The sequence below is a fragment of the Apiospora marii genome (assembly GCF_038362585.1).
Source record: "Apiospora marii strain CBS 49790 chromosome Unknown utg000007l_segment0_segment0, whole genome shotgun sequence".
NCBI classification, from domain to species: Eukaryota; Fungi; Ascomycota; class Sordariomycetes; order Amphisphaeriales; family Apiosporaceae; genus Apiospora; species Apiospora marii.
In genome coordinates this window covers 2,690,070-2,718,049 of record NW_027117379.1, presented here as the reverse complement: position 1 = coordinate 2,718,049, position 27,980 = coordinate 2,690,070, and the positions used below count along the sequence as shown (strand labels likewise).

Sequence of the window (27,980 nt, the reverse complement as noted above, 5' to 3'; positions counted from 1 at the left end):
TCCCCCACCATGTTTTTTGCCAACAGGATGCTGTCTATCGAACTTAAGAGCTAGCAGCCGTAGCCTCGTTGCCCTCGCTCGCCGGCTTGGGCTTCTCCTTCTCGGCCTCCTTCTCGCCGTCCTTGCTCTTGACAACCTCTTCGGCCGGGATGGGCTCATCCTGCTTGAGCTGCTTGGTGCTGCTCTCGGCGCCCTCGACATCAGGGTGAGGCGGGGCAACACCCTGGTCGGCCATCTCGGGAGGAGACTCAACCTCTTGACCCGCGGCGTCGACGACGCGCGTCCGCGTCTCGTACCTTGTTTTGAATTCGACCTTCCCTTCGAGCGCCTTCACCTGCTCGGCGTCCAGCAAATTGCCATCTTGATCCCTGTACTCGATCTTCTCTTCGCGGCCGATGACCTTCTGGCCCTGGGGCTCGAACGCGGGCGCCCCGGAGATTCCCGCGGCGCCCTCTCCCCCGTTTGGGGAATCCGGCTGCTGTGCTGGTGGCTGCTGCTGCTGTTGAACCGGTGGCGGGGGTGCCTGATTCTCTACAACGGGCTGAGACGTTTGAGCGGTGTTGACACGAGCCTGGGCAAGCTGGTCGTAGGCATCATACTATTAAAGGGGTGTCATTAGTCTACATGTACCCAACATAGTTGCTGATTCCAGACAAGAGATCTTCCAACAGAGGCCGCTTCCACCAAGTGGAGCCCACTCATCTCACGTTCATCCTTCAACCTCTCACGGGAAGGCCATGGGTAGGAACACTCACGCTATCAAGGAAAGTATTGCAGTCCCAATCCCACGTGCCGAACAGCTTCACACGGTTGCATTCGTTCTTGGTCCAGGCATTACCGTATGCAAGAGGCGAAAGCAAGGCGAACACGACGGCGCTGAGGGCCAACATAGCAACAGCGCCGGCCTTGTTGATGATGGGGTTCTCACGAACACCGGGAACGGGAAGACGGGCAGTGGCGAAGTCGTAGATTTGGCAGAAAGCCATGACAGCGAAGTACAATGCGGGGAAGTAGTGATGCAAGAAAAGCTGGCGCTGCATCAGGTAGAAGGGGAAGTAATGGAAGGCCCAGCCCAGTACCGCAGTGCCAATCTCGTAGTCAAATCGCTTGAAGACCGTGTTGTTGTAGTCGCCGCAGCTACGCTGCCATCGGAGCACAGCGATTCCCTTGAAGAGCACGTAGACCACGACGGCAAGGGTACTGGTATACCAGACCACGGGGTTTCCAACAAGGTAGATTTGACGGTGGTCCTTGCCCCAGAAGTTGATACCGCGGCGAAGGATCGGCCACGAGGAGGGCCGGGAATCCCAAGCATGCGATTCGACCAGGCCAGCATTCGTCTTCCACATGACGCTCTGGAGCTCCCAGAATTTGCCGAAAAATCCGGGTTGTTCGTAGTTGACCTTTTCGGCATCGGCACCGAGTTGAGGATGCTCGTTATACTCGACATACCAAACGCTGTTGGGCAGAGTACCACCCTTGGCGCATGTGACTTCCTGTTGCTCCGAAGCCCAATCAGGAAGCTTAACCTTGTGCGAGAACAGCACGCAGCCGGTCATGACATGGACAAGTCTGAATTTGGTTTGGATCGTTCGAAGTCGCTCTTTGGCAAGAGCACCAGACGACTGCTTCTTGACAATTTCGACGCGGAACAGATCGTTGGCATCGCCAGGGAAACCTTCATAGCCGTAGGCAGAAACCTCATTCTGCCACTCAGCCTCAGAAACCGGGGGTCGGACATCGTGCGAGTGGAGGCGTCGGTGGGTCTGCAGATGGTACATCCGGATCACATCACCGTTCTTGATGTACTGCATCTCCGGCAGGTTATCCCAAGCAGCTGTGCCGTTGATGGCCTCGCCCTTGCTGTCCAAAGGCTGGGTCTGGTTCTCCATGAGCCAAACATTGTTCTCGTCCTTGTGGGGATACAGAGTGATCTGCTGCTGCTGACTGCCCGTGGGGTACATGAGGGGATGAGAGTGCAGGTATCCGCCCTGTGTGTTGACATGGCGGATGGACAGCCGACTACCGAAAGCGACGTCGACCGGCACATCTTGCATGCCCTTGTTGTTCAGGGTTGCTTGAAATTCGGAGCTCATGAAACCGTCTCCCTCGCCGGGGTTCGTCAAGCACAGGAAGTGGATGGCAAACATGGCCATATAGAAGGTAACCGGGATGATGACAAGGCAGAAAGTGCGTGCCATGAAGTGCTTAGCAAAGATCCTCATCGTCACGGTCTTGGTGTCGCCCAGGAGGACCCAGAGCTGGATCAGGGTCAAAGACCCAACCCAAGCGATCGTGAACAGACCGACCCACTTGATGCTGACGGTGACACCCAAGCCCAGTCCAGTCATGACAAGCCAAAACCACCAGGCGGCGCTGAAGGCCTTGGAAGGGCCCTGCTCATGCTGGTTCGTGAAAGATGTGAACGCCAGGGCCGTGAAAGCAGTGGCAATGACCAGGGGCGAATCGAGAAGGATCAGTCGGGCCTGGGTAAGGAGACCGTTCTCGAAGATGATCAAAGAGGAACCCAAGGCAGCAGTGGCCGTACGGCAGCCAACGGCCTTGAGGGTCAAGAACATGGTGGGAACCAGCAGAATACCGCAGATAGCAGGGAACATTCTCATGGCCACGTAAGGAACGCCGGGCTCGAGGTAATCCTTGCCAATGTCCTTGAAATCGAAGTCTCCGTTGAAACCGGCGAGCCAACCGAAGAGGGCGATCAGCATCTTAGCCAATGGGGGATGTACGTCCATGAAGAAGCGGCCCTTGATATACTTGGAAGCGAAACCACCGAAACTGTTGGGTGCAAACGCATGGTTAGCCTTCGGTAAAGCTAGCAGCAGGCAAACAGGGGAGGCCATCTAGGGAAAAAACTTACTGCACCTCGTCGAAGACGACGCTGGTGGGCTGGTAGATGCGGAACAGTCGCACAATGGCACCGAGAATGGTAACCACGGTCATGACCTGGTAGTCCGAGATGGGCAGCAGGAAAACGTCATTGTCGTCGACACCTTCGGAGGTGTAGTCGTCGTGTTTCTTCACAGCCTGGAGCTTGGCCCGGGGGGCTGCCGTAGTAGAGGCGCCCTTGGGCTTTGCTGTGGTGGCTTTCGCCATGTTGAGGTTCGAATATGGGATACTATGCCGGTGATCCCAGTGTGTCGAAGCCGCGATGTGAAAAAGTTCGAGGAGAGAATCGAAGAAGGATGCGTGGCTTCTTTTTCTGGGGCTACACGCTGTGATCGGTCGAGCTGCGAGGATCCGCTAAAATAGGAGCTGTGCCCGAACTACGACCTCGTATCGCATGCGTATTGGCCGGAACTGGTAAATTGAATAATAGAGAAAAGGAAATGGACGGGTCAAGAGAACGAACGAAGGTCAAGAAGCAGAGGTGCTCATTACAAGGGCGACATAGAGAAACAATCCTGTGAGAATGAAGAAGCAGGATTTCTCGACAAGGAAAAGAATTCAATTCAGCAGCTCTGGTGCTTTCGGGAGGTATTTGCTACGAGGTTCGGGAGGGATTGGTCGCTATGAACTGAACTTGAAGCCAGGTAAGGCCAAATGGATTTTCAGACTAGCGGGCTGGCCAATTCGGATGACAAGCCTAGGCGCGCACTGGGAAAGGGGGGTGGAAGTCGTGGAATTGGATTCACGGGCCAAAGTTCCCAATTGGCGATCAGCTTTGCTCGCCCTTGAATGTTTAGCGCGACTGCTATCTTGGGACTCTCCCACCCAAGATGTACACCCAAGCAACAGCTGGCCTCATTCGCTCGGGGGAAAAAGAAACGGGCAGGGGTAGCTAAGTCACCTCCCCAGCGCTCAAGTACCTCAGCTAAGTGGGTCGGGGTCGAACATGTACCTCTCGCTTGGTGGTCGCTTGAGCTGTGGCTGTGGCTAGAGCTGGCTCGTGTCCCCCGATTACCTAACACTCCGGGCAGCTCCACCTGCCCGTGCTCTGGAACATTGACTTCATGTTGGCTCAGTACTGGTTCAGGTTCAACTCCAGCAGCGCCGGATCAACCATTCACCGACTTGTCCCCAGCATGGCAGCGTCTCTCTCATGCGCCTGGAAAATTTCCCGCTAGCAATACCTTACGGATCTAACCTTGTTGGCTGATTGGTTTGATGCAACTGGAGCTTTCAAGGCTACTTACTAGTTGCTTGCCTTTCACCTTGCATTCCTCCATATCGAATTACGCGACGGCCTTTTCCACGTCGACTTCCAAAGGCAGCAACAGAGCACGAGGAATCATCCACGAACCTAGCAGGCATTCCGCGCTCTGTAGTTTCTAGGATTGCCGCGGTCAAAAATTTGATATTGAAAGGGTCTCGATCACTTTGCATACGTCACGATGGCCGCGACGGCTAACGGAGATGCAGCAGCTGTCCTGGATGACATCAAGCCGCCTCAAGGCATCGTCCTTCCTCCCAAGGAATTCAGAACCATCCTAGAAAAGACTGCTGGCTTCGTCGCCCGAAATGGCCTGCCATTCGAGGAGCGCATCCGCGAGAAGGAGAAGACCAATCCCAAATTCAGTTTCCTGAACCCTACCGACCCCTACAACCCTTATTACCTATGGCGCCTCAGCGAGATCAAGGAAGGAAGAGGTACCGCTGTCGCCGCAGGACGTGCCGCCGAGGCCGCCGCCCCCGTCGAACAGAAACCCGTCGGTCCTCCTAAGCCGCCCGACTTCCAGTTCTCCGCCCGCATGCCCAACATCAGCGCCCAGGATCTCGAAGTCGTCAAGCTCACAGCCCTGTTTGTGGCCAAGAACGGAAGGCAGTTCATGACGGCCCTCTCGCAGCGTGAAGCTGGCAACTACCAATTCGATTTCCTGCGACCCAACCACAGTCTGCACAATTTTTTCCAACACCTGATAGACCAGTACTCCATGTTACTGCGCGCCGGTGGTATCGACGGCGAAGGCGGCCGAGTCCAACAAGAACGCGTTGCCGAGCTGCAGCGCAATATCGACGACAGGTACCATATTCTCGCACGAGCAAAGCAACGAGCAGAGTGGCTTTCATACCAAGAAGAGGAGAAGCAGAAGAAAGAAGAGGATGCCGAGAAGGAGCGCCTGTCATACGCCTCCATCGACTGGCATAGCTTCGTTGTTGTGGAAACTATAGTTTTCACCGAGGCAGACGACCAAGCCGAGCTCCCAGCGCCCACCTCGCTCAACGACCTGCAGTTTGCCTCTCTCGAACAAAAAGCCCGGGTGTCCGTCAACGCCAACCTCCGCATCGAGGAAGGGTTCCCCTCCGAAGAAGACAGTGCAAGCTTCAATGGCTACGCGTCTGGACCCCAGCAGACCTTCAACCTCCCTCAACACCCCGCTTATCCCGCCCAGCAGGCCGCGTCGGGCGTCCAGCCCCAATACCCCGCACAGCAAATGCAACCTCCGGCGCAGGCTGCCTATGGTATGGCGCCACCTACCAGGCCGAACGGGATGCAAGAAGATGACGAGGCTCGGCGGATCCGTGAGCGAGAAGAGGCTCGCGCCCGGATGCATCAAGCTCAAGTGGAGGCTAAGGGCGGGGCTCCTATGAAGATCAAGGAGAACTACGTTCCCAGGGCCGCAGTCCGCGCGGCGAACAAACAAGGTGCGCACATGGCGCTCTGCCAGATTTGCAAACAGCAGATACCCGCAAACGAACTCGAGGAACACATGCGAATCGAGCTTTTGGACCCCAGGTGGAAGGAACAGAAGGCCAAGGCAGAGTCCCGATACTCCGGCGCCAACCTCGCCTCGGCCGACGCGGCCAACCATCTCAAGCGTTTTGTCAGTCAACGGACCGACCTGTTTGACCCAGTAACGGGACAACCGACCACCGAAGAGGAGTTGGCGCGCAGGAAGAGGACGGCCCTGAACAGCTACGACGGGAATCCGGATGGCGTAAGAAACCAGGCACATCAGGCACACCTGTCGCACATGCAGAGCGTGAACGTGGACGAACAGATTGCAAGGATACACCAAAAGTTTGCCAACAAAGATGGCCAATAAAATGGGAGAAGTTAACGAGGGAACTCATCATGGATTTTGTACGATCGAAAAGATGGATGGCCAAGACCAAAAAGCCCAGGTCCCGGACATGCCCCTAAAGGACAGACGGCCGTGTCTGGAATCACTGTGACTTGGCAACTGCCAGGAAGGCGAAGGAAGACAGTGCTACCCCAGAGAGAGAGTACGGGAGAGGTTGGGATCAGGCGGAGCAGCAGAAGGTAATGAAACAGCCCAAAGAAACTTGCTTTTACGATATCCAGATGCTCATACACCAATGCAGTTCTATTGATGCGCCCCACCCGCCAGCTTCGTGGCAGAGCGTGTAGCGAGCGCATTTCGTGATACCCCCAACTTGAATCTTCGCGCTCCAGCGTGCTATGCGTCATATTAGTGAAGATGTCCGGTCAGGTAAGTTCAAACAACTAGATGTCATGCCTGGACGATGTCCAACACGAACGATGTGGAAGACCCGAGGCAGGCACTGTAATACCATAATATATAACTCGAAAGATCTTATCAAGATTTTCAAAATGAATGTCGTAAAACCTTTCAAGGACAATACTCCATTCATAGCCCACAGTGTGGTGTGTGTGGTATTGGATTGCCATTTTACGTGGTGACTTGCCATGGTATAGGAGAACCATAAAAACGGCTCTTTGATCTTGGCCATACTATGGATTAATCTGGCCAGGCCCTAATTATCATCCTCATCCTCGTCGTCCACCTCCGGCACTAAATCTTCCACAATCAGATTGCCGCCCCGGCCCATCCGCTCTCCGAGCGTTGCCGTATCTTTTGGTTCATACACAATGCGAGGCATCAGACCGGCAATGCGGAAGGCGTAATCGTGCTCGTAATCATCGTCACTAGGCTTCTCTCCAGCGCCCTTCTCATTAAGATCTCCCCCTTGCTCCGCATCCTGGAGTATGTCGTAGCACTCCACGAAAGCGTACAGCTCCTCCACCGTCGTGGCAGCCGCAAACCGTCTCACCACCCGGCCGTTGCCCGAAGCCATGGGCATCTTGAGCGCCAAGCGTACGGCGTCCTTGGCCGTGGCGTCGGGCTCCGGGGCGATCGTCGTGGCCCGCCACTTGCGCCACTGTTCTCGGAGGGCCGCTCTCCGCTCCTCGGCCGCCGCCTGCTCCAGGGCTCGCTTCTCGGCGTCGCGGGCGGCGGCCTCGGCCTCCTTCTTCTGCCGGGCGCGCTCGCGGTCGCGGGCCAGGCTGCGCTCGTAGGCGCTGTCCTGCTCGGCGCGCATGTTGCGGGCGAACTCCTGCGCCGTCCGCTCGGCGCGGGCGGACGCGAGGTCCGGGCTGTACTTGTTGATGGCGGTCTGGATCTCGGCGAGGAAGGTCGAGGACGACACGGGGCCGACGAGCCGCTTCACGATGCTCATGCGCGTGCTGCCTTCCTTGGGCGTCAGGCACACGAGGCACGAAAAGGGAAACTTGGTCGCGTTGTACTCGGCGGCCACCTGGTACGTCTCCGAGTCCAGGACGTTGCCGCCCCAGAGCATGATGTTGTTGGAAGGCTCGTTGATGAAGTCCTTGACTTCCGGAGCCAGGAGGGTGTCGCGGGTGAAGGTCTCGGTGTCGTCATGCTCGGGAGACATGAGGACGATCAGCAGGAACTTGAGGTCCTTCTTGGCCGCGTCCAGGGCCTGGGCGAACCCGGACTCGACAAAGGGCAGGCCGGTGGCCACCTCGGGCGTGCCGTACTCCTCCTCGAACTCCCGCTTGAAGCGCGCGGCCGTGTCGCGGGGCAGCAGCATGCGGCGGCCCATGGTGCCCTTCCAGCCGCTCGTGACGCTCGCGGTGATAGCGCGGGGCCGGACCTGGGCGGGCAGGAAGGCGAGGATGTAGGCAAAGGTGCGGAAGAAGGTCGAGAAGAAGCGCATGCCCCAGCTGAAGGGGGCCAGCAGCAGGGAGAGCATGAGGCCGGGTCGGTGGGTGGACTCGGGCTGCGGCACGATCCGGGGTGCGGGATCAGGCCGGTTGGCCCGGGCGGGCTGGTAAGGGGAAGAGGCGGCCAGGAGCGACTCCTGGAGGTTCTCATGACGGGCGGCGGTGGGCGGTGGTATGGAGTCCTGGGCGGCGGTGGCTTCGGCTAGGGGATCCGGGCCCTCGCCATCGAAGAATTTGGCTATTGCTATCTGGAAGAAGGCCAACCGTCAGTTATCCATCCTATGCGTTGGCGGCTATGTATGCGACATGTGCCGGAACAAGCCTACCCACCTGGACATTCCATTGTGATCTTTCGAGAAGCGGCAGGGCGTCTTTGACTTCTTGTGCCGTGAAGGCTGTGAATTGTTCAAGGGCAGCTTGCTGGTCCGGAGTCAGCTGGGCTATGTCGACGGTGTCGTCGGCGGCCATTTTGGGAGGCTGTTGCTATCGTCGGCCGGTGTGCTGTGCAAGGGAAATGATGACGGGAGTTCCCATGAGCGAGCCCCAATGTCGAGGAAGCCCGAAGCCGACACGTCACGTCACGTCACGCAGGGATTCTGGGCTACGAATGGGCGGGAGATGAGCAGTTGTGTCGGGGGGCCGTTGGGTCTAATGGGGGTTGGCACGAAGCAAAATAGTAGAAGCAAGGTGGCCTCGTACTTTATTTATTACATATCGACACTAGCTCCGGCGGACAAGTGAGCACCTTTGAGGCCTGCATTGCATTCGCTGCCTCGGGTCGGGGGGTGGACGTGAAGGATGACGTCCGTGGGGCTGTTGGAAGGAGCCATGTCAATGTTAAATTTAGGTGCACATGTACCTGGCCTAGGCATGCCTGGCCTAGGCAGAATAACCATGGGCATTGCTTGTAACATATCGAGAAACGCTTCATCATTTGGTCTACGAGTCTACACAAGCATGTCACAGTAGATCGATACTGATCAGGTACCTACCGATGTATAAATGTAGATGGGAACTGTCCCAGTCATGCCAACTCGTTTATGCTAATCGAACTGCCATGACCAATGTTTGCTAAATACATGTTGGGTGGCAGAGGGACGTTGCAAAGAATAATAAAATAAACCTTGGTCCGCCTGAGGTCTAATAACGAACATCCCCAAATGCAAGCGTTAACCAACCAAAGGCGCCCCCCCCCCACAGTAAAAAGGTACCTTAGCTACGGTTCCAGCAGTCGCTTGAACTTCCAACATGGTCAAGGCTGGCTGACTGACTTGGGGGTGTTGGATTCCAGCACAGCGCGCGGCACGCACACCACACCTAACCTGTGCCTGCTGGTACTCCAACTCAACTCACTGCTCCTTGGCAAGGCGGGCGGCGGTCGCGCATTGATACATTAATCCATACTACTCCGTACAAACCGGTCCATCCCACTAATGACAAGACAACGACTAAAGCTTGCTTGCTACTGCTACACGTCCGCCCATGATCTTATCGTCAACCTCGCTCGCCCACCTCCCTCCCACCGCGTCCGCCTCCGTCCTCGTATCTCGTCCTCCAACCAAACCTGGAACGAACCATAACCCACTATACTCCCAATAAATCGTATACTCTGTAAGATTTCCATGGGCGAGGGTTCGCCCTTTGCTGCAAGAGAATGGGAGCCCTTTGAGAGGTTGGTTGAGTAAGTCAAAAGTCCCTCTCCCCTCCTCTGCTGGGCGTTTTCTTGCAGTTTGGTTGCACTTTGGCCGCAAAGGAAGCCCCTCCATCTCCCAATCCTCGTGCCTCCAGCCATGCGTATACTAGGCCTGGCTCTTGCTTCTATTCAAGACAAACTCCACTGCATAGTGGGAGTTGCGCATCGGCTTTTGGCCTGCCTTCTCTGCTGCCCTTTGCCCTTGCCTTGCCTTGCCTGCCTTGTCTTGCCTCGCTTGCCTCGCGTGCCTCGCGCTGCGTCCTTCTCTCCCATGACCGCTTCCCCCCAAAGTCGTCCACGACTCCTCCTAGGTACAGCTTGAGATGCTAATTGTGAACGACTCAAGCAGGGGCTGCAAATTTGATTGGGCAATCTAGAATCGTCGTGTCGCTGTCACGACTTCCACCCAACGACTTCACTGTCGCGCGAAGCATGCCACTACGGACCCCATCTCGAATTTAAAACAACAAATGGCGACATCGCGCTTTACCCCCGCCGACCAGCGAGGGAGACAAATGGCTTCCCCACGTCCAAAGACCCGCGGTTAGTCTGGAGCAGTAAACTGGGAGCAACGTTTATGCCATTCGAGGGGTTGCCGAGTTGATTCTCTTCCCACCGTAGACTGGCATAATCCTGTCTTTCCCTAGTCCCATCGAAGCTTGCTTGCTGACTTGCCTTCTGGTTTGCCCTTGCCTAGACAGCAAAGACACCCTGTGTCGCAATATCCTTATATACGGCCACTGCCGCTATGAAGACCAAGGCTGTGCTTTCAACCACGACCAAAATAAGGGCACCTTGAACTCCCAAGACAGGTACGTAAACTGCTGTCCCGCTTTTAAATGCCAGTGATTGTTCCAAGTTGCGCAGAAGGTCCACGACACATTGCCCATCCCAGAACTGTTATCTAGGGCATCCATTCCTTAAGGTTGTCTTTATCAAAATGTCCGAAGCAGGGAGCCGTGACACAAGTACCAAGGGCCCGGCCATACGCATATCTCCTGGGCCGTCTCCTGGCGCTTTGCAACTAGATGAGGAGGAGTTCCCCTCATTGGACCAAGCTGCCATTGTCCCTCGAAGAAAGCGCTGGCCCAAAGATGGAGGACAGGATGCTCCCAACCTTGAGGCTCCATATGCTGTCGATCGTGGACCTGCTCTGGGACAATCTGCCTTAGTTTCTGGTCATAGTACACTTCACCCAATTACTAACACAAAGGCCAACAGTGCTAAAAAGTCGCTCAATGTCGACTCACCTTCTTTCACACCTACGCAACTGCAACCCGGAGCCAAGAAATTCACATTCTCCTCGCAGGCTGCCAATGCCGCCCCTTTCACCCCCAAGGCGGTGGGCAATAGCTGTAGGTTTGCCTCTGAGTCGCCCAGCAACAGGATCGGGATACTGATACATAGGGAAGCCACTCCTTCAACCCTCACGCAAGATGCCGAGGGCCCGATCTTCAACCCTGCTGCCATCAGGGAATTTACGCCGCAGACTCCGAATTACGACCTCAACACTGCCACCGCCACCAATGGAACAGCAACGGACTCCTCGAATGTGTATGATCCCTTCTCCATGTCGGCAATAAGCCAGAGCATCCCGGCAGCGCAGTTCAATCCTTATGCCGAAGACCCTACCGGTGGGATGGCTGGGGGCGGCACCTCATTCTATCCGGCACAAGGAGCTTATGCGGCTCCTATCCAACCCCTGCAGTACCATCTGTATGCCCCAGTCGGACCGTACAGGTCGGATCTGAGCAACTACCAGCGCCAAGCACACGATTTCTTCCTGCGCGAAGACATTCGCGAGGAAATGCAGAAGAAGTCCGAGGCGACCAGACAGGTCTTGCCCGGTTCGCAGCTGCCCAGTGTTGCTCATTACCACTCGCTTGTGCCTCTTGACAGCGTTAGGGGCGGCAAGAGCATTTTCGGCGAGTACCTGACGTGGCTGTATAAAGCCGATTCCAAGAAGAACGGCAACATCTACTGCCTCAGGCGGTTACAGGGCGTGCGCTCGATCACCAAGGAGTCTGTCGGCGTCATTGCCCGATGGAAGCGAGTCAACTGCGGCAACGTTGTTTCAGTCATCGAGTGCTTTACATCAAGAGATTTCAATGACATGTCGTTGATATTTATCCACAACTATCACCCGCTCTCTAGGACATTAGCAGAGCATCACTTCGGCGCAAATAGCCAGGGCCGCTTCGTGCGACCGCCGCCGGTACCCGAAAGCGTTCTTTGGAGCTACATTTGCCAGATGTGCAACGCACTAAAGGCGATCCATGCCGAAAATCTTGCAGCGCGGTGCATCGACCTAAGCAAAGTTATCCTGACCGACAGGAGCCGCATCAGACTGAGCGCGTGCGCAATACAGGATGTATTGGAGCACGAGACAGCCAGGCCTATTTTGGAGCTCCAACTAGAGGATTTCGTGCAGCTTGGGAGGATGATCCTCAGTATCGGCACCAACACGGCGACCCTACATAACTTGCAGGTATCCATGGCCCAGTTTGGTGGGCTGTACAGCCAGGAGCTTCGCGACAGGGTCGTCTGGCTTCTCACCACACCAGGAACCCCTGAGCAAGCCACTCAGAAGACGGTTCACGAGCTAGCGCGTGGCATCTCTGATCATATTGTGGATAGTTTCGACTCGTGTCTGCATGCCAGCGATGAGATCAACTCCAACCTATACCGCGAGCTGGAAAATGGCAGGATCGCCAGGCTAATGATGAAACTGGGCGCCATCAACGAGCGGCCCGAATTCGAAAACGACCCGTCTTGGTCTGAGAATGGCGAGCGGTACCAGCTCAAGCTATTCCGTGACTACGTCTTCCACCAGGTTGACGCCAACGGCAACCCAGTTGTGGATATGGCCCATATGCTCGGCTGCCTCAACAAGCTGGACGCGGGGAGCGAAGAGCGGGTTTACTTGACCAGCCGCGACCACCAGACAGCATTTGTTGTCACCTACCGGGAGCTCAAGAAACAGGTGGCCAGCGCCTTCAACGAATTGCTCAAACCGAACCACAGCAAGCAGGCTGGGCCTCGCGGGTATTAATTAGCGCGATCAACGACGAGATAAGGGCGACAAGCGGTTTTCGAAACGAGCCCATGGCAATGAGGGAGATTTACCTCGAGACCAGCGCCCTGGACAAGCGCCTGGGCCGAAAGACACGGGGGAATGAATGAGTGCGGCTTTTGGTCTGCAGAAGCCGTGGCTCGACGAGAGAATTATAGAATACACTAAGTAAAAATTACTACGATTGGCCAACCGACTAAGCCTGCTTTCACTATCTGTCTGTGCTGCCATGTAACTTGAAAACTTATTCCAATGATACGTACTGGAATAATGACGGTGTAATTCTAAATTATTATATTCTCTTTACGCTTATTCCACTAGGTATATGGTATATAATAGCAATAGCGTGGAGTTCCCGACCAGTGCACTAGTCGGATCTCGAATTGAACTCGTGACTTTCGCGAACGGATCGATTATAAAGGCCACTGGTCCCTTTTCGGCACCTGGTTATGCGAGCCTTGAAGGTTTCGTATAATACGGTTATACGAGGTTCATTATTCCGCGGTCTAATAGCTGTAGACCTGGGAGTGTTGGTCGTGAGCCCACCGGCATGTATGATACACGTTTGTTTCCGATGCTTCAAGCCAAGTCTGCGTTGCGGCTATCACGCTGTGACTTTGGATGAGGTGCGTTGATGATGTTCCGTGCCACATCTCCGTCGCCGGCTTTCTTGACGGGGCTATTTGTCATATGCAGTACTGTTAGGTCACGGCCGATGGGGTGGGCAACTGGCAACGGGGTTATCGGCAGGCTCATCGGTTACCTTGTATTGCAGCGGGAGTCGTGGAGATGAAGAGATCTTGAGAGGACTGGTGCTTACTTCATGTCCTTCCTCCGTGCCACACGAGCCGTACATGATCAGCGACGTTTCTCGGCCAGGCTAGTAGAAAATACCCTCTGGGTGGGCTGGGGGAATGTGTAACGGCGGACACTGACCAACAGGGGGACCACGATCCATCTGCTTCGGCGCTCTCGGCAGTGGCGGAAGCAGTCAGCTTATAGGGCCTGGTTCCAATGATACCATCCCCTTCTTCCTCTCTGTATGGTTTCATTACTCGGCCAACGTGACGGGTGGTACCACACAGGGCGGGAAACTCGATGTGGTAATCGCCATGTCTATTCTTTCGCTTTTCAAGTAAAACGGAAGAGCGACGTCAGCGTAGCGGGATTGTAGACTCGGCCAACCGACCAAAGTACACCACAAATGAGCATGGCATTACCACCCTGCTTAAGATGTCATATGTAATATAGCTTATATGAAGGTTCAAGGTGGTACTAGCATAATACTCACGCTTAATAAGGACTGGGTCTATACACAGATCTTATGTCATCGATCCTGTTCGTGTGACTTGCGGGAATGTTTCCTCTAGGAGACTTCTGTTGAAGACCAAATATGGTTTACGTGCCCATTCATTACAAGCCCCTATGGAAGAGCCGTAATCCTTCTCTGTGCTTAATGGCCGTTGGCTTGGATATAGTTAACAGCTACCATTGGGGCTTAAGCTACTGAGAATACCAGCTGTTGCGTAAACCCTTATGCATACTGAAGTGGTAGCTCGTCATGAAATTGCTTGGCTGGTGTGAGGCAGCTTTGGATGGTGTACCCAAGTCCATCACTTCTTCGAAGCCCTGACTTTCTGCTTCGAGTGGCATGCTGTGCCAAAGGAGGGCCATGAGCAAAGTTGTAGCTGATATTAAACACTGGGAAGGTGGCAGTTTTGCATATCTTTTCACCTCTCCGAAGACTCCGAAGACGTCTACGGGAGCAAATGAGCTCCCCTAGTTTCGATATGTCCGATTCGCGTCGCTGCCTTTGGGGAGTTTGCCAATGTTTCCTTTTCAAATCGAGCACTTGAAGGCTGGGCTACATCCGCGCTGCAACGAGGCCGCTCGTGGGATTCTCGCGCAACCTAATGGTACGTGGTATAGGTCCGTACCTTCTCGGCTTCTCATCGCTGACTCTACTTGGATGCCGTAAGATCTGGTCACGAATAGCAATCACGATCCAATTGATCTGTTCCGTATGTCACTCCAGGGAACTACTCTCTTGCCATCCCCTGTAAGTCATTGACATGCACTTCAAATGCTGATAGGGGACTTGGGGGGCGGAGAGACTGGGCCTGGCACATGCGACGAGGCACACAAAGGGGCGCGACTGACCATTTGATGTTGAGTATGGCTGTTTTCTTTTATACCTTATCTGTAGATCGTATGTTTTCGTAACAACTCTGCCTGGCAAGCTCAACACCTATGCCTTTTCTCCTTGCATTCCGATTTAGAAAATTGGGTATCTATCCGAGTCATACTTTCCGCCCCTTTTCCGAAGACGGTAAAAAACCTAACCTCATCGCCACCATCAGCCAGCCATGAGTCTTGGGGGCCAGGGCCTCGTGACGGCCGTACTTTCATCTGACCTGCTGCATGACCGCGCCTTGGGGGCCGGGGGCAGGTCTCGCATAGCCAGAGGCCTTAAATTAAGCCGTGTAAGGAGTGGCTCATTGACAGAGTTTTATGGCCCAATGTAGCTTGATCCGCGATCTCAGGCCTCTTCAGGCTGAGCAAAGGGGTTCTCGATCTCCTCGCTTCCATCCACCGGGCTGATAACCACAAGTAGCGTACCTCGCGCAACGACGAGACCAAGCGGGCGACTGCTCTCATTGCCCTCGTCATCTGTGAGAGAAGAAGTATGTTAGCCTTTGGAAGAAAGAATGTTGCTTGCTGCTGCCAAGCAAGGTAGGTAAGGGGAAGTGGGAATCGGGAAGACGGAGTTCACCCACCTCGAACAACCTCTTGCACTTCGTCGAGCACCAGGTTCATCAAGGCATCGTATCCCTTGAGCGTTCCGGTGCACTCGCGGCCGCCGTTGAACTTGACGGTGATGCGCTTGTCCATGTACTTGCTAAGGTCGAGGATGTTCTCCTTCTTGGGACGCTCGCGCTCCTGGCCGCCCTCAGCACCGCCGCCGTGGCCTCCGCGGCCACCCGCCCCGTGCCCGCCGCCACGTCCACCACGTCCACCGCCCCCTCCTCGGCCGCGGTAGCCTCCGCCGCCACGACCGCCGCGCTGGTGGGGTACATCGGCCATGGTGTGTGGTGTGTGTGTGTGGTGTGTGTGTGTGTGTGTGTGTGTGTATGGGGTTCGTGCGTTTGCGGGTAAGAGGTTATGTTCGGGAGACGTGTGTTGCGTCTGCGTCTTGCGTCTGTGACACGTAGAAATCAAGCTGCCCAGGCAGAAAAGGGGGACCCCAGCTTCTCGGACGGGTTGGCGCGCTGCCACAGGATGTGGTGGTGTTGCGTATGCGTGGTGTGGTTGGCTGGCTTGGGCCTCTCGTTTCCTCTCCTCTCCCAAGCGAAGGTGGGATTTCGCGACAGGGATATTTTTCCGGGTGGCGGCCGGCGGGTACTGCTTGGTATTTTGGGGGTTCTCGTTTCGGGGAGGAAATGGAACGTGACGGTAATGATGACGTTTGGACCGGTCGATGCAGGCAGATTTGTTGTTGGTGCAAGCAGTTGCAAGCGGGATAACGAATTGAACGCCGTGCAGGAAGGGCTAGCAGCTAGAGATGAATTGCGGATGGATGGTGGGGGGAGGCGGTCTTGGTCGGAATGCAGAAGGCGATCGAGATGACTGCGCGCTCGTCGTCTCGTCCGGTGGCGCGTACTGCGACGATAGTTCTCAAGAATCGAATTGATTCGGGATTTATGGGAGAGTCATACGGCTTTTATATCGTCTACGGGTTGGCTTTCACAGCGATCACGTTGCTGTCTGGCTTTTTTGCAGTCGGCACGCCAGCTTGTCGGATATTTTGGTGTTGCTCGGAGCTCGCTCAGCTCGACTGGTCGCTTCCCAGCGTAGCTAGGCTGGGCAGTTGGGCCGTCGTCCCCCGCCGCAGCAGTTTACCACGCGAGGCTGAGAACCTCGAGAAGACTCATTTAACAGGTCGCTAGAGACCCCAGCCCAATTGACGGTTGGTTGCTGCGGTCTGCCCTTCTGGGGTGTGTAAGCGAAACACGTACATAATCAAGAAAAACATGATCCATTGGTCACCAGAATAGTTTTCTTATTCCCGGCATTAATATGACCGATATGGGGAGCCCCCAGCTGCCCACTGCATCCCCGTCCGTCTAATATATGTAACCAGATGGCCCTCCATGTTGAATCGGGAAACTGTAGATGTGCAGGGCGTGTAACCGTACCATTTCGTATGCGACGGGTATGCATCCGTTGTGATAGCGCCATGGATGCGTGTGTGTGCGTCCCTAATGCAGCTGTCTCGTTTGGTGCGGTCTGCAGTGGGTGATAGGCGGCAAAGCAAGCCATGGGTTTTCTGTATGGCTGGGACTGCCGGGAAGTAGGCAGCTTCTAGCTTCTAGAGGATCCGTGCCAGCCAACTATGATGCGCCATACCGGTCCGGACCGCGGTCCGGTGCCCAATCAAAATTCCTCGAACCCCTCGGAAATTGGTTGTATCTGAACCTCGATCATCGGCTTGCTGCCCACACCAACGGCAGCAAGCCCCTCCTCGTCTCGCCCCTCGCTTACCTGGATCTATCCCAGACAGAGACGCACAGAGGATACTACTTAGTACTGACCTGATGTTCTCTTCGATCTGATCTGCCAACCGGAGATTGTTGGCGCCATCCGATTTGCTCTTCCCAGGTCCAACTTGCCAGGGATCCAGCAGCACGGCACGTCTCTCCACCATACATGGGCCAGGAAAGTGAGTTCAACAAGACAATGACGGGCAGAGTCTCGAAAAGTACACAGGGAGGTTGACATGCTTGCAAAGCTGGGTTGCCGCGACCCGGTTCTTGGGAGGAGCCTCCAGGCCTTCCTCTCGTGGGGCTCGGTCAGCCCAAGCAGTAAAGACAACAACAAGTAAGCGCCGCCGTCCAGTGTAAGCAGGGAGCGGAGCAAGGAGAGAGAAGATGGAGAAGATTACCCAGGAGCCATCTCCGCTCCCCCTCGAGTGGGGGTTGGCGACAATTTCCGCTACGCTCGATGATATCGGGCACGAGTAGGTGGGATACGGTAGCATTCCCATCATCATATGATGGCTCCGAATTCTACATCAGTCACTACATGCATACACGCACACACACACACACACACACACACACACACACGGACACGCACATGGCTGATTTCCACGAGGATCGCGATATATACTTGTGTACTAGAAGAGGACGGACCGGGCATGGATGCCAACCCTGGTCCAGTAGTGGAATGGCGGTCTTTTGCAAGCCCCAAGCCCTCCAGCTCATGCCTTGATCGGTGATTTCTTCTTATGTTGTACGACCAGGCCAGCTCAGGACGGGATCTGACGTGACCCCTTTTCAGGGTGACTGACCTCTCTGGCCTTCCTTTGTTCTTCCTGCTCCTGCGTACCCCAGCCCCGACACCCATGCCCCTCCCTTCTCCAGGCTGTCTCGATAATGTTGGGATGCCGGATTCTTGACTCACCGCGGGTAGCTAGGCGGCTTGTGAGATGCAAGACTTGTTGGCTCCAGAATCCGGTGCTTTCCACATGAACACCAAAGTGCCATGCCTGTGAAGAAAGATACAATAACGTCTTCCATGGACGTGAAATGTAGACAACATTAAGTAGCTCAACTGGTATAAGTAGGTAAGTAGGGTAAGTGGGTATGTACATGGAGAAGGGGAGGAGCTTGGGCCTGCTCCAGTGACAGGCAGACGCTGACACCAGAAGCTGCCACTAGAGCCGGCCAGTGGACTTTGCAACCCGCTCAATTTTGAGGTGCATGTAATGTACATCCGTCAAATCCAACAGCAGCCGACCGACCTGCTTTGGACCTGACAGATCGAGCGAGGAACTTGGGAACCCAGCAAGAAAGAAGGCAAATGGCAGGCAAGTCAGTTCCTCCATTTATTAGATGCAGCCAGGTACCGCGACATTTGCCCACCCCCTACCAGCGCCTGCTCTTCCAACCCACCTCGAATCACTTTTAGTGTGGCGGCAAGAACGCGCCGTCCTTCGTTTAACTTCTCCAAGTCCTCTTTCAAGGTTGCCTGTCTGTTTTTGTTCTGTTCGGTTGCCAGCGAGCGGCTACTTCTTAAGTGATATTTCCACTCTTCTTCACCCACACCCCAGTCCCGTCCAGTCTTCCCCGGATGCATCCTTCCTCAGGAGCCTGATACCGAACCTACCTGATCGATCGCCCAATATCTTGTACTCGTCGCCAAATCCCCAAGTCTCGAGGTAGCCATACAGCAGCAGCAAGGAGCCCCGACCTTTTCCACCCGTTACACTCGCTGTCCAGATCGATCGGCGCTCCGTCGGGCTCTCTCTCCACTCGGCTCGCCAACCGTACATCCGGCCTCATCTGCCAAATCTCGGAGCAGCTAATCGGCTTCCTGAAATTCCCGCCCTGCGCCCTGAAACCTTCGTGCGCTTGCTGGCCTGCTGTTGGCGGCCAACCCTCGTCGCATTACGTCCCCGGGCACAAGCAAGTCACTGCCGCTTACTTGGCTTGCCGTTTGCCCACCCTCCATGGCGCCCAATTCCGACTCCGAGCCGCACAAGAGGAAACGCAATGATGATGACGCTGGCCAAGGTGCCCACTCCGACCGCATCCCACAACCTCCGCCGCCTCAGCTAGGTACGTCCGTGTGTATGTGTGTCTGTGTGTGCGTGCGCGCGCGCCCGCCGACCTGCGCATGGTGCCTGCCCGCCTGACTAAAACCCCGCCATCACGAGTCTTTAATGACGACCCCGTGTGCGCGCTTAATTCAATTGGCCTGTCCCGGCAGCCACGGCGTGTCACTAATCCGCCTGCAACCGCAACCTCCACTCGCTCATGCTGACTTAACTTGTTCACAGGCAATGCGGCGCAAATCAGCTACATCTCGAGGGCCAATGCTACGCGCCTCAAGCTGATCCATGGCGATGGAGACACCTTTTCCGATGTCTTGACCCTCATAAGTGAATACGAAGGTTCGTGGCGCTGCTCTCGCGGGTCTCGCTCATTCTCTCTTTGATGGCATTATTGACCCTTTGCTCAGGTGTGCTCAATCGGCATGAGAGTCTCGCATCCAACCTGGGGGCCAAGCTCACCGGGCCACGCTTGCTCAAGGCAATGGAAGGCGTATTCGAAGGAACAATCACCACCAGTCCCCCTCAAACGGCATTTACCCCGGACCCTGTCACGTGGCTGGATATAGTCGAGTTCGCCAAGTCAAACCCCTCGGAGTTCGTTTTGACGCCGACGCACGCAGGGCCCCGGGCCTGCCAGTTCCGTCTCAAGGGGGTTGCTGTCGAAATATCCGAGGATGACTGGCGTCTGATAGTGTCGGGTGCTTTGGACAGGTTCAGGATGGTGCCTGCCCAGCCCCTCGAGGAGGATGAGAATGCGGAATTCGCCACCCTCGAGATCTTGGAGCAGCGCCTGCAAATGCTGACCAGAAAAGCCGACGAGGTCGCCCGCAGGGCTCGGCAACTCAACTACCAATTGAGTGGACGCAAGGCCGCCATCAACGGGAGGCGCTCGCCGCAAACCTCGGCTACGGGATTCCAGGCGGTGAACCACATAGCGCGCGCATCCGCCGCACCGGCACCGGGTTATGATCTCAACGCGGACCTGCTGCAACAATACCTGGCCATGGCCCCCATCCAGTCGAACAACATCAGCAACCCATTGAACAACCACCGGGTATCGTCTGTTGGCTCTGTACCACCTACGCCGGGAACTTTGGCCACTGCTTCGTCCACACCTCGAATCTCTGCACCGCAACCTCCGCCTATGAGTAGTAGCCGGCCGTCTCCTGGCTATCACTCGGAACCACTTACGCGCGATGTGGATGAGGAACACAGAGCGCTTGTTACAGCCAGAATAGACAAGCTCGGACGCGGGGATCCCATCAACCCGCCTTGTGATCGATGCCGACGCCTGAAGACACCATGCCTCAAGAACCAGACAGCCTGCCAGGGCTGCACCAAGAAGCATGCAAGGTGCGTGTGGAAGGGCATAACTGACGACGAGGTTGCACGGCTCAAGGGGGAACATAGTAATGGCATCGAGCAAGGCGACGAAGGCCGGAGAGATTCGGCTCCTTCACTCGCCAATCACAACCACACACATGAGACCTCTCGTCCTTCTACAGAGCATGGCGAAGAGGCTGGCCTGAAAGCGAATCGCATTGCTATAGGTCGCCATGTTGACGACATATGGAGGAAAGGCCCTAGGGATCCGCGTCTCCTGTCTATGGATATCGATATTGACCCCCGGGACACGACATCGCCGATGCCGACGGTAGAGACGGAGACAGCACTGCCACCCTCGCAGGCTGCAAGGCCCAGGGAACACGTGATGCTTAGCCATATGGCATCTGCCGCTTCAGCAGCTGCCGAAGCCGTCGCGGCATCTCGTGGCGTCCCGCACGGCTCCTAGTCGGGGCCGCGCGGCTTGTTGGAGCTTCGACGTTCGTTGGAGCACCCGTTGCCCAAGTAAAACATTGAGTGCTAGTGACACTGGGTGGGATAACCGAGTATAATTACGTCGATATTCTGTTGTGTTCAATTTAGCAGCCAGGAAGAGAATGATGTGTGTACATAGTTCGCCATGAGCAAAATGTCAGCTATGAGCAAGGGGATGCGCCCTGACAGCGATGATTCGAGTATATTTTCATTGTTGAGGTTCGAGGCCTTCTCCCATGAGCATGTTGTCGATTTGTGAGGTATATCCTAATGTCAACCGTTCCCAACATCACATAGCCACGTATTCCGTGGCAAGTTGTCTCGTGGTGCTTGGACCTGACATGATATGCATTTCTCCCTATATATGCGCATACGATTCCAAAGCTCTACGGATCAGTGATGTGGAATCGGCGCACGACGAGAGCAGATTGAATGAATCATTGTAGGTACTGTTGGCCAGCATAGATAGCCCTGCCCGTGGACAACACGGAGTGAACACGGAGTGGACTGCACAACAACGCCATGTCGGTTGCTCATCGATCGTTCTGGCCCGTTGCGATGGAGGCTTGTCGGGCTGTTCTATGACTTCTTGATATTCGGGAATAGACCCCTTGCTCGGGTTTGATCGGTCGTTGTAGGTAATGTGGTCTTTCCTGTGCTGTCGTGGCTTGTTCGATGACCTTGACGCCCGTCTTGGTATGAGCTGTAACAGTATTCGTTATGCGCCTCCTCGGGAATTGGTTCCCAAACCTCCAGGATTTCCGGTATCATCGTGGCCTTCTTGGGGTTTGGACGTGGATCAATTTTTGTCGGCCCCAGAAGCTCTTCTGAAAGCTCGAACTCTGGGAGCCCTTTCCGTTCGAAGCGGCTATTGGCATGACATGACAGCGGCACTGATCTCGATCGGCCGGCTCGGTCGCCTGTAGAGCTTTGCAGTCGTTCGTGCCTGCAAGGCAACGCATACTGACAAGGCGACCAGTTTCAACCGTTGGAGTTGCAAGAAACTGTTTCCACATCTACAACAGTTGGGTACTCGACCCGACCCGCAGATGTTTGGAGATTGCCCTGAAGCAGCTCTTGGAACACTTGGACGAGCACCTGTCGATCTATAAAGAGCACTTGAATGGTCCGTTCTGCTTCCGGTTGGGTCATGACCAAGTTTCTCTGTCCCGGGTGCTTCCAGCCTCATGGCACTTATCGGAGACTCGAATGTTCCCCGCTCCAGCAAGAAGCATCGTGTAGTTCCCCTCCGCGGGTGATATTGGGAACGGGACCAAAACCAGAGTCGAGATCGAGACATAAGCTCGTGGGCTATTCACTTCGATTTCCCAGCCGATGGCCGACGTACCCCCGGCATCCCCTCCGAATGCCCCTATTAAAAGTATGCACAAATGCATACCGAATCTGATTGATTGATCTATGAGAATGCTTGCCAACGATGCTGTCACGGTTCCGGAAACGTCCACGACCGTCCGTGGCCTTGACGTTCTCAGACGCACGATTGCTAACACAAGCCTTATTTTCTTCCCCCATTCTCAGTCTCCATCTCATTCTCTAAGTATATCCTTTCCTGTCCTCATTTGAACGTAAGTAAGCTCCATCAATTACCATTCTGCCAGCGGCGGAGCTTTCCCAGCCTACGTTCAATGTACGTTATCCATCAATTCCAGCCCCCGTGCAAAGTAGTGTTAGTGGAAGCAATGACATATCATGGGAGCCAAAACAATATAAGCTGACTGCTTCCACTGCTGCCGCCGGAGGCGCCGGACAGGCAAGTGGGCGTTGTCATTGGTGAGAGTCCGCTCCGCCATCCCAGCTCCCTCATTCGTTAGCTATCTTGGGAATGCGAGCCCTCTCACTTGCAACTGGCTTTTCACATGGGATGAGTAAGCATGCATAAACCCTCAAGAAAGCTTCCCCGTACCTACCACAATATCGTAACCTGTAAGACGAGGAAGCCGATCGAGAATAGACTGTAGGCCAGATCAGATAGCCAAGGCCCATGCCATCACTTTATGCCTGTGGTTATATCACGACACTGAAGATCAAAAAAGGTGAAGGTAAATTTGTGACAGTGCCACAAGTTGTATCGATATCATGGGGTATAGTGTAACGATTTCTGTAACGTTCATCCGCGCACCGAGAGCCCAAATCGTCCCCAGAAGCTCTGTCTCTCCACATCCCAACAGAATAAATCGCTGTAGCCCCAATCACTCAAAAGGTCTCGGAAACGAATATCTCCCGTTCTTTTCTCGGGTAATCCGACAATGCCCTTTCCATGCTGAACCCGGTCCGGCTATCGTTGCCTCCCAGTGTGCTCGTCCCATGCTAAGGTTTATGTACCTTTGGTAAACAGAGAGAAAAAAAAGGTCGAGAAAAGAGAGAAGGGAAACAGTGTAGCTGCCGAATGCTAGTATAGCACCACTATCTCCACGCGAGAGAGGGATAAAAATGTCTTGTTCGTCTAATAGTGTGCGCCACGCCAGACCATGCCATGCTCGTCAAGCCGAAATCCAAACACCGTAGTAGGCCATCATCGAGGGGCCAAAAAGGGGCAAAAGGTATCAAAAGGGGGTATTCAACTGAACTCATTGTGAAACAATGCCATTCGTCGCCTGATAAATCATGTCAAAGGTTGCAACTCCCGCCAGGCTCTCCGGCATCCGGATTCAATAGAGCCAATCATGTGAGACAAAAGAAATAACGGCCCTGACAAAGGTATGCCCGAGCCGTGGATTTGTACGCTAAGTTGTATGTGCAAGAGGGAGATGAGTGTGCCGAAACTCATAAAGAGGGTATCGTTGTGCGTATTGTCGCCAATCGAAAGCCCGACCAGCTGAGCTAAAAGGCTGGACTGGTTGATGTGCGGTGTACCGAGAAATGCAAGCAGCACCTTAGAACCCAGTGTTGCCAATTGAGCCGAGTGGGGCGCCGAAGTTTCGAGTGCTTTTCAGCTTCAGGGGGATATCTGAGGGTTCGTCATCGCCCAAAGTGTTTGAGTCACTGCCTCCTTCCGCTGGTACGTTCTCGGACTGTTCGCGCTGAGCTGGTCCTTCAGGTTCCCCCATGTTCCCTTTAAGGACAGTCGGGGTTGCGTCATTGGAGTTTATCGAGTCATTCAGTTTGTCCTCGAGACGCTGGAGGAAGATCTCGTCCTTAGCTGGCATGTTCCTAAGCATCAAGGGCCCGGCCAGTGGGCGGTCATCGTCACTGGGCTCGAAAAGTTGGCGGTCCTCCTCCTCCTCCTCATCTAGGTCGTACCCGTTCTGGCGGATGTCGTTTGTAGATGGTTGAGTGGCGCTGGGGAACTCGGGATGCGCGGCTCCGGAAGATTCTTGCACCGGGGTAGCAGCACCGGAGCTATCGGCAGTGTTGGGAACTATGGTAGACGCAGCTGTTGAAAGAAGAGAGATGGAGTGGTTCGGGGTGTGGCCAGCGTGCATGGTGAGACGTGCCTGCTCCGGTGCCCGCAAAGTCTTCTGGGTAACCTCGGCTGGTGACGTCTTGGACTTGCCGCCAGCTGGCGAATCCGAGTTGGAATCCGTCGGCGACTCCTTCCTGGAACTGCTTCCGTCGGTGAAAGTGGCCTTCTTGACGGCCGGCATCTTCAGGGGAATGCCTTCCAGTTGTGGGTGAATCTCCTGGACGTCGATGGAGGGAATATGCTCCTGGCTAGGGGTCCCCGAACCACCAGATCCGTTTGGCGGGGACATGCTCTGCAAACGGGGATCCAGAGGCACGAAAGGGTCGGAAGCAGGCATGGTGCGACCCGAAGGAACGGAACCCGGAGAGACTGCCGGCGAGAATGACTGGAATTTGACTGCTGGGTTCTCGCCACTTGAAGGGCTGCCCATCATTTCTGAAGACTCAGAACCTCCACCCCTGATGTCTGGCACTGGCTCGCTTCGGCCCGTACCCTGTTGGTCCAATCGATTTCGAAGTTCTTGGTTTTCTTGTTCTAGTTGCCAGACTCTGTTTTTATACTGCGCCTCCGCCTCGGCCCAGACTAACCTCTCTTCGTCCATGATGGCACGCTCTTCCTTATAGATTTCCTCTGCCCGCCCGCGGTTGGCTTCGAGGTGTGCGCGCTCAGCCTCCCAGTTTTCCAGCAACCTCCGGTTCTGTAGGGTGACGCGACGTAGCTGTAGTGCTATATGTTCCGGAGACGAGAGGCCGTCGAAGGGAGTAAGCGATGGCGAGACAAGTCCAGAGCCAGTTCCGGAAATCTGGCTCCGGGTTGGGCTCATAGCACTCCTGTCTTGGGTGCCGGAGGAGCTACGGTGGGGAGAGAGATAACGCTCTTGATGATGCTGGGGATAGTTTTGGCGAGGTTGTTGATCGGATGGCCGTGGCTGGCGTTGCTGGGGGTGGGAAGTAGGTAATTGCGAGGGGACGCCACCAGCGCCGTTAGTTGCCGTTAGGAGCGAGCGATGGTGGGCTTGGGATACAAGCTGGTGGGATTCGTCAAAGTACGATGCCTGGCTAAGGGAACGCGGCAATGCCAATGGCGAGATAACCGAGTATGGCGAGACACCGCTGGCCTGTTTCGCATATGACAGAGGATATTCATTGGGGTCGGATATGGCGCCCGATGGCAGGAAGGAGTCCAGTGGTAACCTCGCCATTGTGAGCGTCATTTGTGGCAGTTGCGACGAAGGATTCGCCGCACAAAACTGAAGAAAAAACAGCGGACCCCCAGGCAGTTGATTATATGGCGAGGTGTTGTTGATAGTTTCCTGTTCCTAGATTTCCCGCGGTACGGGAAGGATAATCGAGGCAGGAAGGACTGTGAGGTTCCGAGCTCTTTGTACGAACCAAGGCCGGGTAGGACTTGGAAGGGTTAGAGTTTCGGGAGGGCAGGCGCGCCTTGACAGGTGATTTTGTTGGCACGAGTGACGGAGGATGGATGGGTTGTGCGGGTGCGTTGCGTTGCGTCAGGCTCGCTGTGCGCTTTCTTTCATGTGCCAGTACCCAGGGTAGTACGGGAATAGCCGTCTCTGCTGCCAGGAACCAGGAGTATCGGCAAAGCTGGGTGGTGTAACTCGGCGATGGAAGCTGCAGCGAAGATCGGGTAGGGTGCTGTCAACCTGTGACATGCGACCAGGTCGGGTCAAGTATATTAGACGAGGAGGGCACAGCTGGGAGGGAATTGGCGTCTCTCGGCTATGGAAGTATCGGAAGGTTGATTGTGATTGGTATGATTCAGTGTCGGTGATTCAATGCAGCAGGTAGTCTCGTAGTCTCGTCCGCTTGTCTAGCTAGCGCAGCGGGCTACCTGGAATACAGTAGTAGCTTGGGCGAGTTGGGTAGCAGCGGAAGAGAGGGGGAGAGAAAAAAAAGAGATCAATGAATCTTGAATCTTGCCTGTAGCTGTAGCAGCAGAAGGACGGGGGAGTTGGCTCATAGATCAATGACCCACGCGTAGCATCCATCCATGAATTTCGACCTACTAAAAGCAAGGTACCGAGCAGGTCAGGATGTCAGGCTTGGGGTGTGAGTGAGATCAGGTACTAGCTAGCGGTAGGGTTGGTAATATTGACTGATCTGCTGTCCGTACATCATGTACATATTCAATCAAAAGTGGATTGCTTTGACATCTGGGACCTCCAGGCGGGAAAACAGGGTCCCCTCCTCACCCAGCTCCCCAGTCACTCTCCTCGCGGGCCCTCCCCAGCAGCAGAACCCAGCAGAACCCAGTACTTTTCCCCTTCCCGGCTCCCGCTGAACGCAGCTGTTCCTCACCAAATTGGGAACATGCGGCACAGTAACACGTCCATCTGCACACCCTCGCATCCACTTTGGGCCCTGCTGGAGGGTATCCTGAATGTACTTCTGTGCCCAAGCTACGCGCCGAGAAATACCTTGATGCTACTTCAGGCAACCGGGCATCCGCCACGTTGCTTAATTGCCCTACCCCAAGTTTGTCGCTTGCCAATGGTGGACTGGAGCCGGGAAGTTTTGAGATCAATATACTGCAACCTTAGCTACATACTGACCTCCATAAAACCCTCGCCCTCAGCTCCAAACTTATGGCGTACCGGCGACCGGCTCTATTGTGAGCATGGTGGTTGGTTGAAGAGGAAGCAGGTTGACAGCTGAAAGGGGCCATTTCGGCAGACAGGTGCCCCAGGCGTTTCGACATGTCTCAAGGCTGCGTGGGCAGGCTATAATTGAATCCATGAAATGGATCACTTCGAAGTAGGTGCGTGTGTCGGTCGGTACCTGAAATGGCGGTTTCCCGTCAGTTTGCTTGTCGTTCTTGCTGTCCACACAACGTTGAGCAGGCGGTATGCGCCCTCCTCTATCCAGCCAAGCCAGCCAGCCACTTGCAAGCTGGCAGCTTGCTAGCGAGTGAGCGAGCAGACGTCCGGATGAGCCACGGCCTTCCTCTTCTCTTATTGCTTTGCTGCGCTGCGCTGACGCCCAACTTATCATAGTAGTAGGTAATCGTAGACCCTTGCCTTTCCTTTTTCAGTCCATGATTAATTGCGTGCGTGGCCATCTTATCCACCACTGGCCTGTTCGCATTCATGCGTGTCTGTATCTTAAGAAGTAGATACATACTTACTGTACATCTGACTGCACACAATTAGACATGCATGACAGTCCAGATCAGACAAACCGACAAACGAAGCGAGCAAGTGCAAGTATGTAGGACTGTTTCGCACAGGGACGGCCCGCGGGTTCACCAGCGACGTCCCCGGTCTTGGGTCTTGGATCTTGGGTGACGCGAGACTGGTTTGAGGCCGGGCCAAGGGACTTCTGGAGGGATCCCCCCAATTAGACACATCCCATTTGGGGTCAACTGTCCCTCCATTCCCCCTTCTCTTCCCCGCGGATCCCCGTCCATTTCCCAATTGGTTTGCTGTGC

At 55.1% G+C, this 27,980-nt stretch overlaps 7 protein-coding genes across 7 annotated transcripts; 3 read left to right on the top strand and 4 right to left on the bottom strand.

Annotated features, from left to right (window-relative positions):
* Positions 1 to 43: 43 nt before the first annotated feature.
* On the bottom strand, positions 44 to 3,114 carry PG985_011255 (uncharacterized protein; the record flags this gene model as incomplete). The annotated part of the gene is made up of 3 exons (XM_066831022.1): positions 44 to 598; positions 756 to 2,796; positions 2,879 to 3,114. 3 exons carry the CDS (start codon positions 3,112 to 3,114, stop codon positions 44 to 46), a joined length of 2,832 nt encoding a protein of 943 aa, XP_066681704.1.
* Positions 3,115 to 4,352: 1,238 nt separating this feature from the next.
* PG985_011254 (Pre-mRNA splicing) lies at positions 4,353 to 6,005 on the top strand (the record flags this gene model as incomplete). The annotated part of the gene is made up of 1 exon (XM_066831021.1): positions 4,353 to 6,005. One exon carries the CDS (start codon positions 4,353 to 4,355, stop codon positions 6,003 to 6,005), a length of 1,653 nt encoding a protein of 550 aa, XP_066681703.1.
* Positions 6,006 to 6,699: 694 nt separating this feature from the next.
* Positions 6,700 to 8,377, bottom strand: PG985_011253 (uncharacterized protein; the record flags this gene model as incomplete). The annotated part of the gene is made up of 2 exons (XM_066831020.1): positions 6,700 to 8,157; positions 8,240 to 8,377. The coding sequence occupies 2 exons, from the start codon at positions 8,375 to 8,377 to the stop codon at positions 6,700 to 6,702; spliced, it is 1,596 nt and encodes a 531-aa protein (XP_066681702.1).
* Positions 8,378 to 10,117: 1,740 nt separating this feature from the next.
* PG985_011252 (PAB-dependent poly(A)-specific ribonuclease subunit 3) lies at positions 10,118 to 12,654 on the top strand (the record flags this gene model as incomplete). Its single annotated transcript, XM_066831019.1, has 3 exons — positions 10,118 to 10,145; positions 10,300 to 10,414; positions 10,824 to 12,654. The coding sequence occupies 3 exons, from the start codon at positions 10,118 to 10,120 to the stop codon at positions 12,652 to 12,654; spliced, it is 1,974 nt and encodes a 657-aa protein (XP_066681701.1).
* A 2,560-nt stretch (positions 12,655 to 15,214) lies between these two features.
* Positions 15,215 to 15,759, bottom strand: PG985_011251 (LSM domain-containing protein; the record flags this gene model as incomplete). Its single annotated transcript, XM_066831018.1, has 2 exons — positions 15,215 to 15,345; positions 15,453 to 15,759. The coding sequence occupies 2 exons, from the start codon at positions 15,757 to 15,759 to the stop codon at positions 15,215 to 15,217; spliced, it is 438 nt and encodes a 145-aa protein (XP_066681700.1).
* Positions 15,760 to 19,186: 3,427 nt separating this feature from the next.
* PG985_011250 (uncharacterized protein) lies at positions 19,187 to 21,083 on the top strand (the record flags this gene model as incomplete). The annotated part of the gene is made up of 3 exons (XM_066831017.1): positions 19,187 to 19,295; positions 19,517 to 19,630; positions 19,699 to 21,083. The coding sequence occupies 3 exons, from the start codon at positions 19,187 to 19,189 to the stop codon at positions 21,081 to 21,083; spliced, it is 1,608 nt and encodes a 535-aa protein (XP_066681699.1).
* A 2,920-nt stretch (positions 21,084 to 24,003) lies between these two features.
* On the bottom strand, positions 24,004 to 25,734 carry PG985_011249 (uncharacterized protein; the record flags this gene model as incomplete). Its single annotated transcript, XM_066831016.1, has 1 exon — positions 24,004 to 25,734. One exon carries the CDS (start codon positions 25,732 to 25,734, stop codon positions 24,004 to 24,006), a length of 1,731 nt encoding a protein of 576 aa, XP_066681698.1.
* Between the last annotated feature and the right edge of the window lie 2,246 nt (positions 25,735 to 27,980).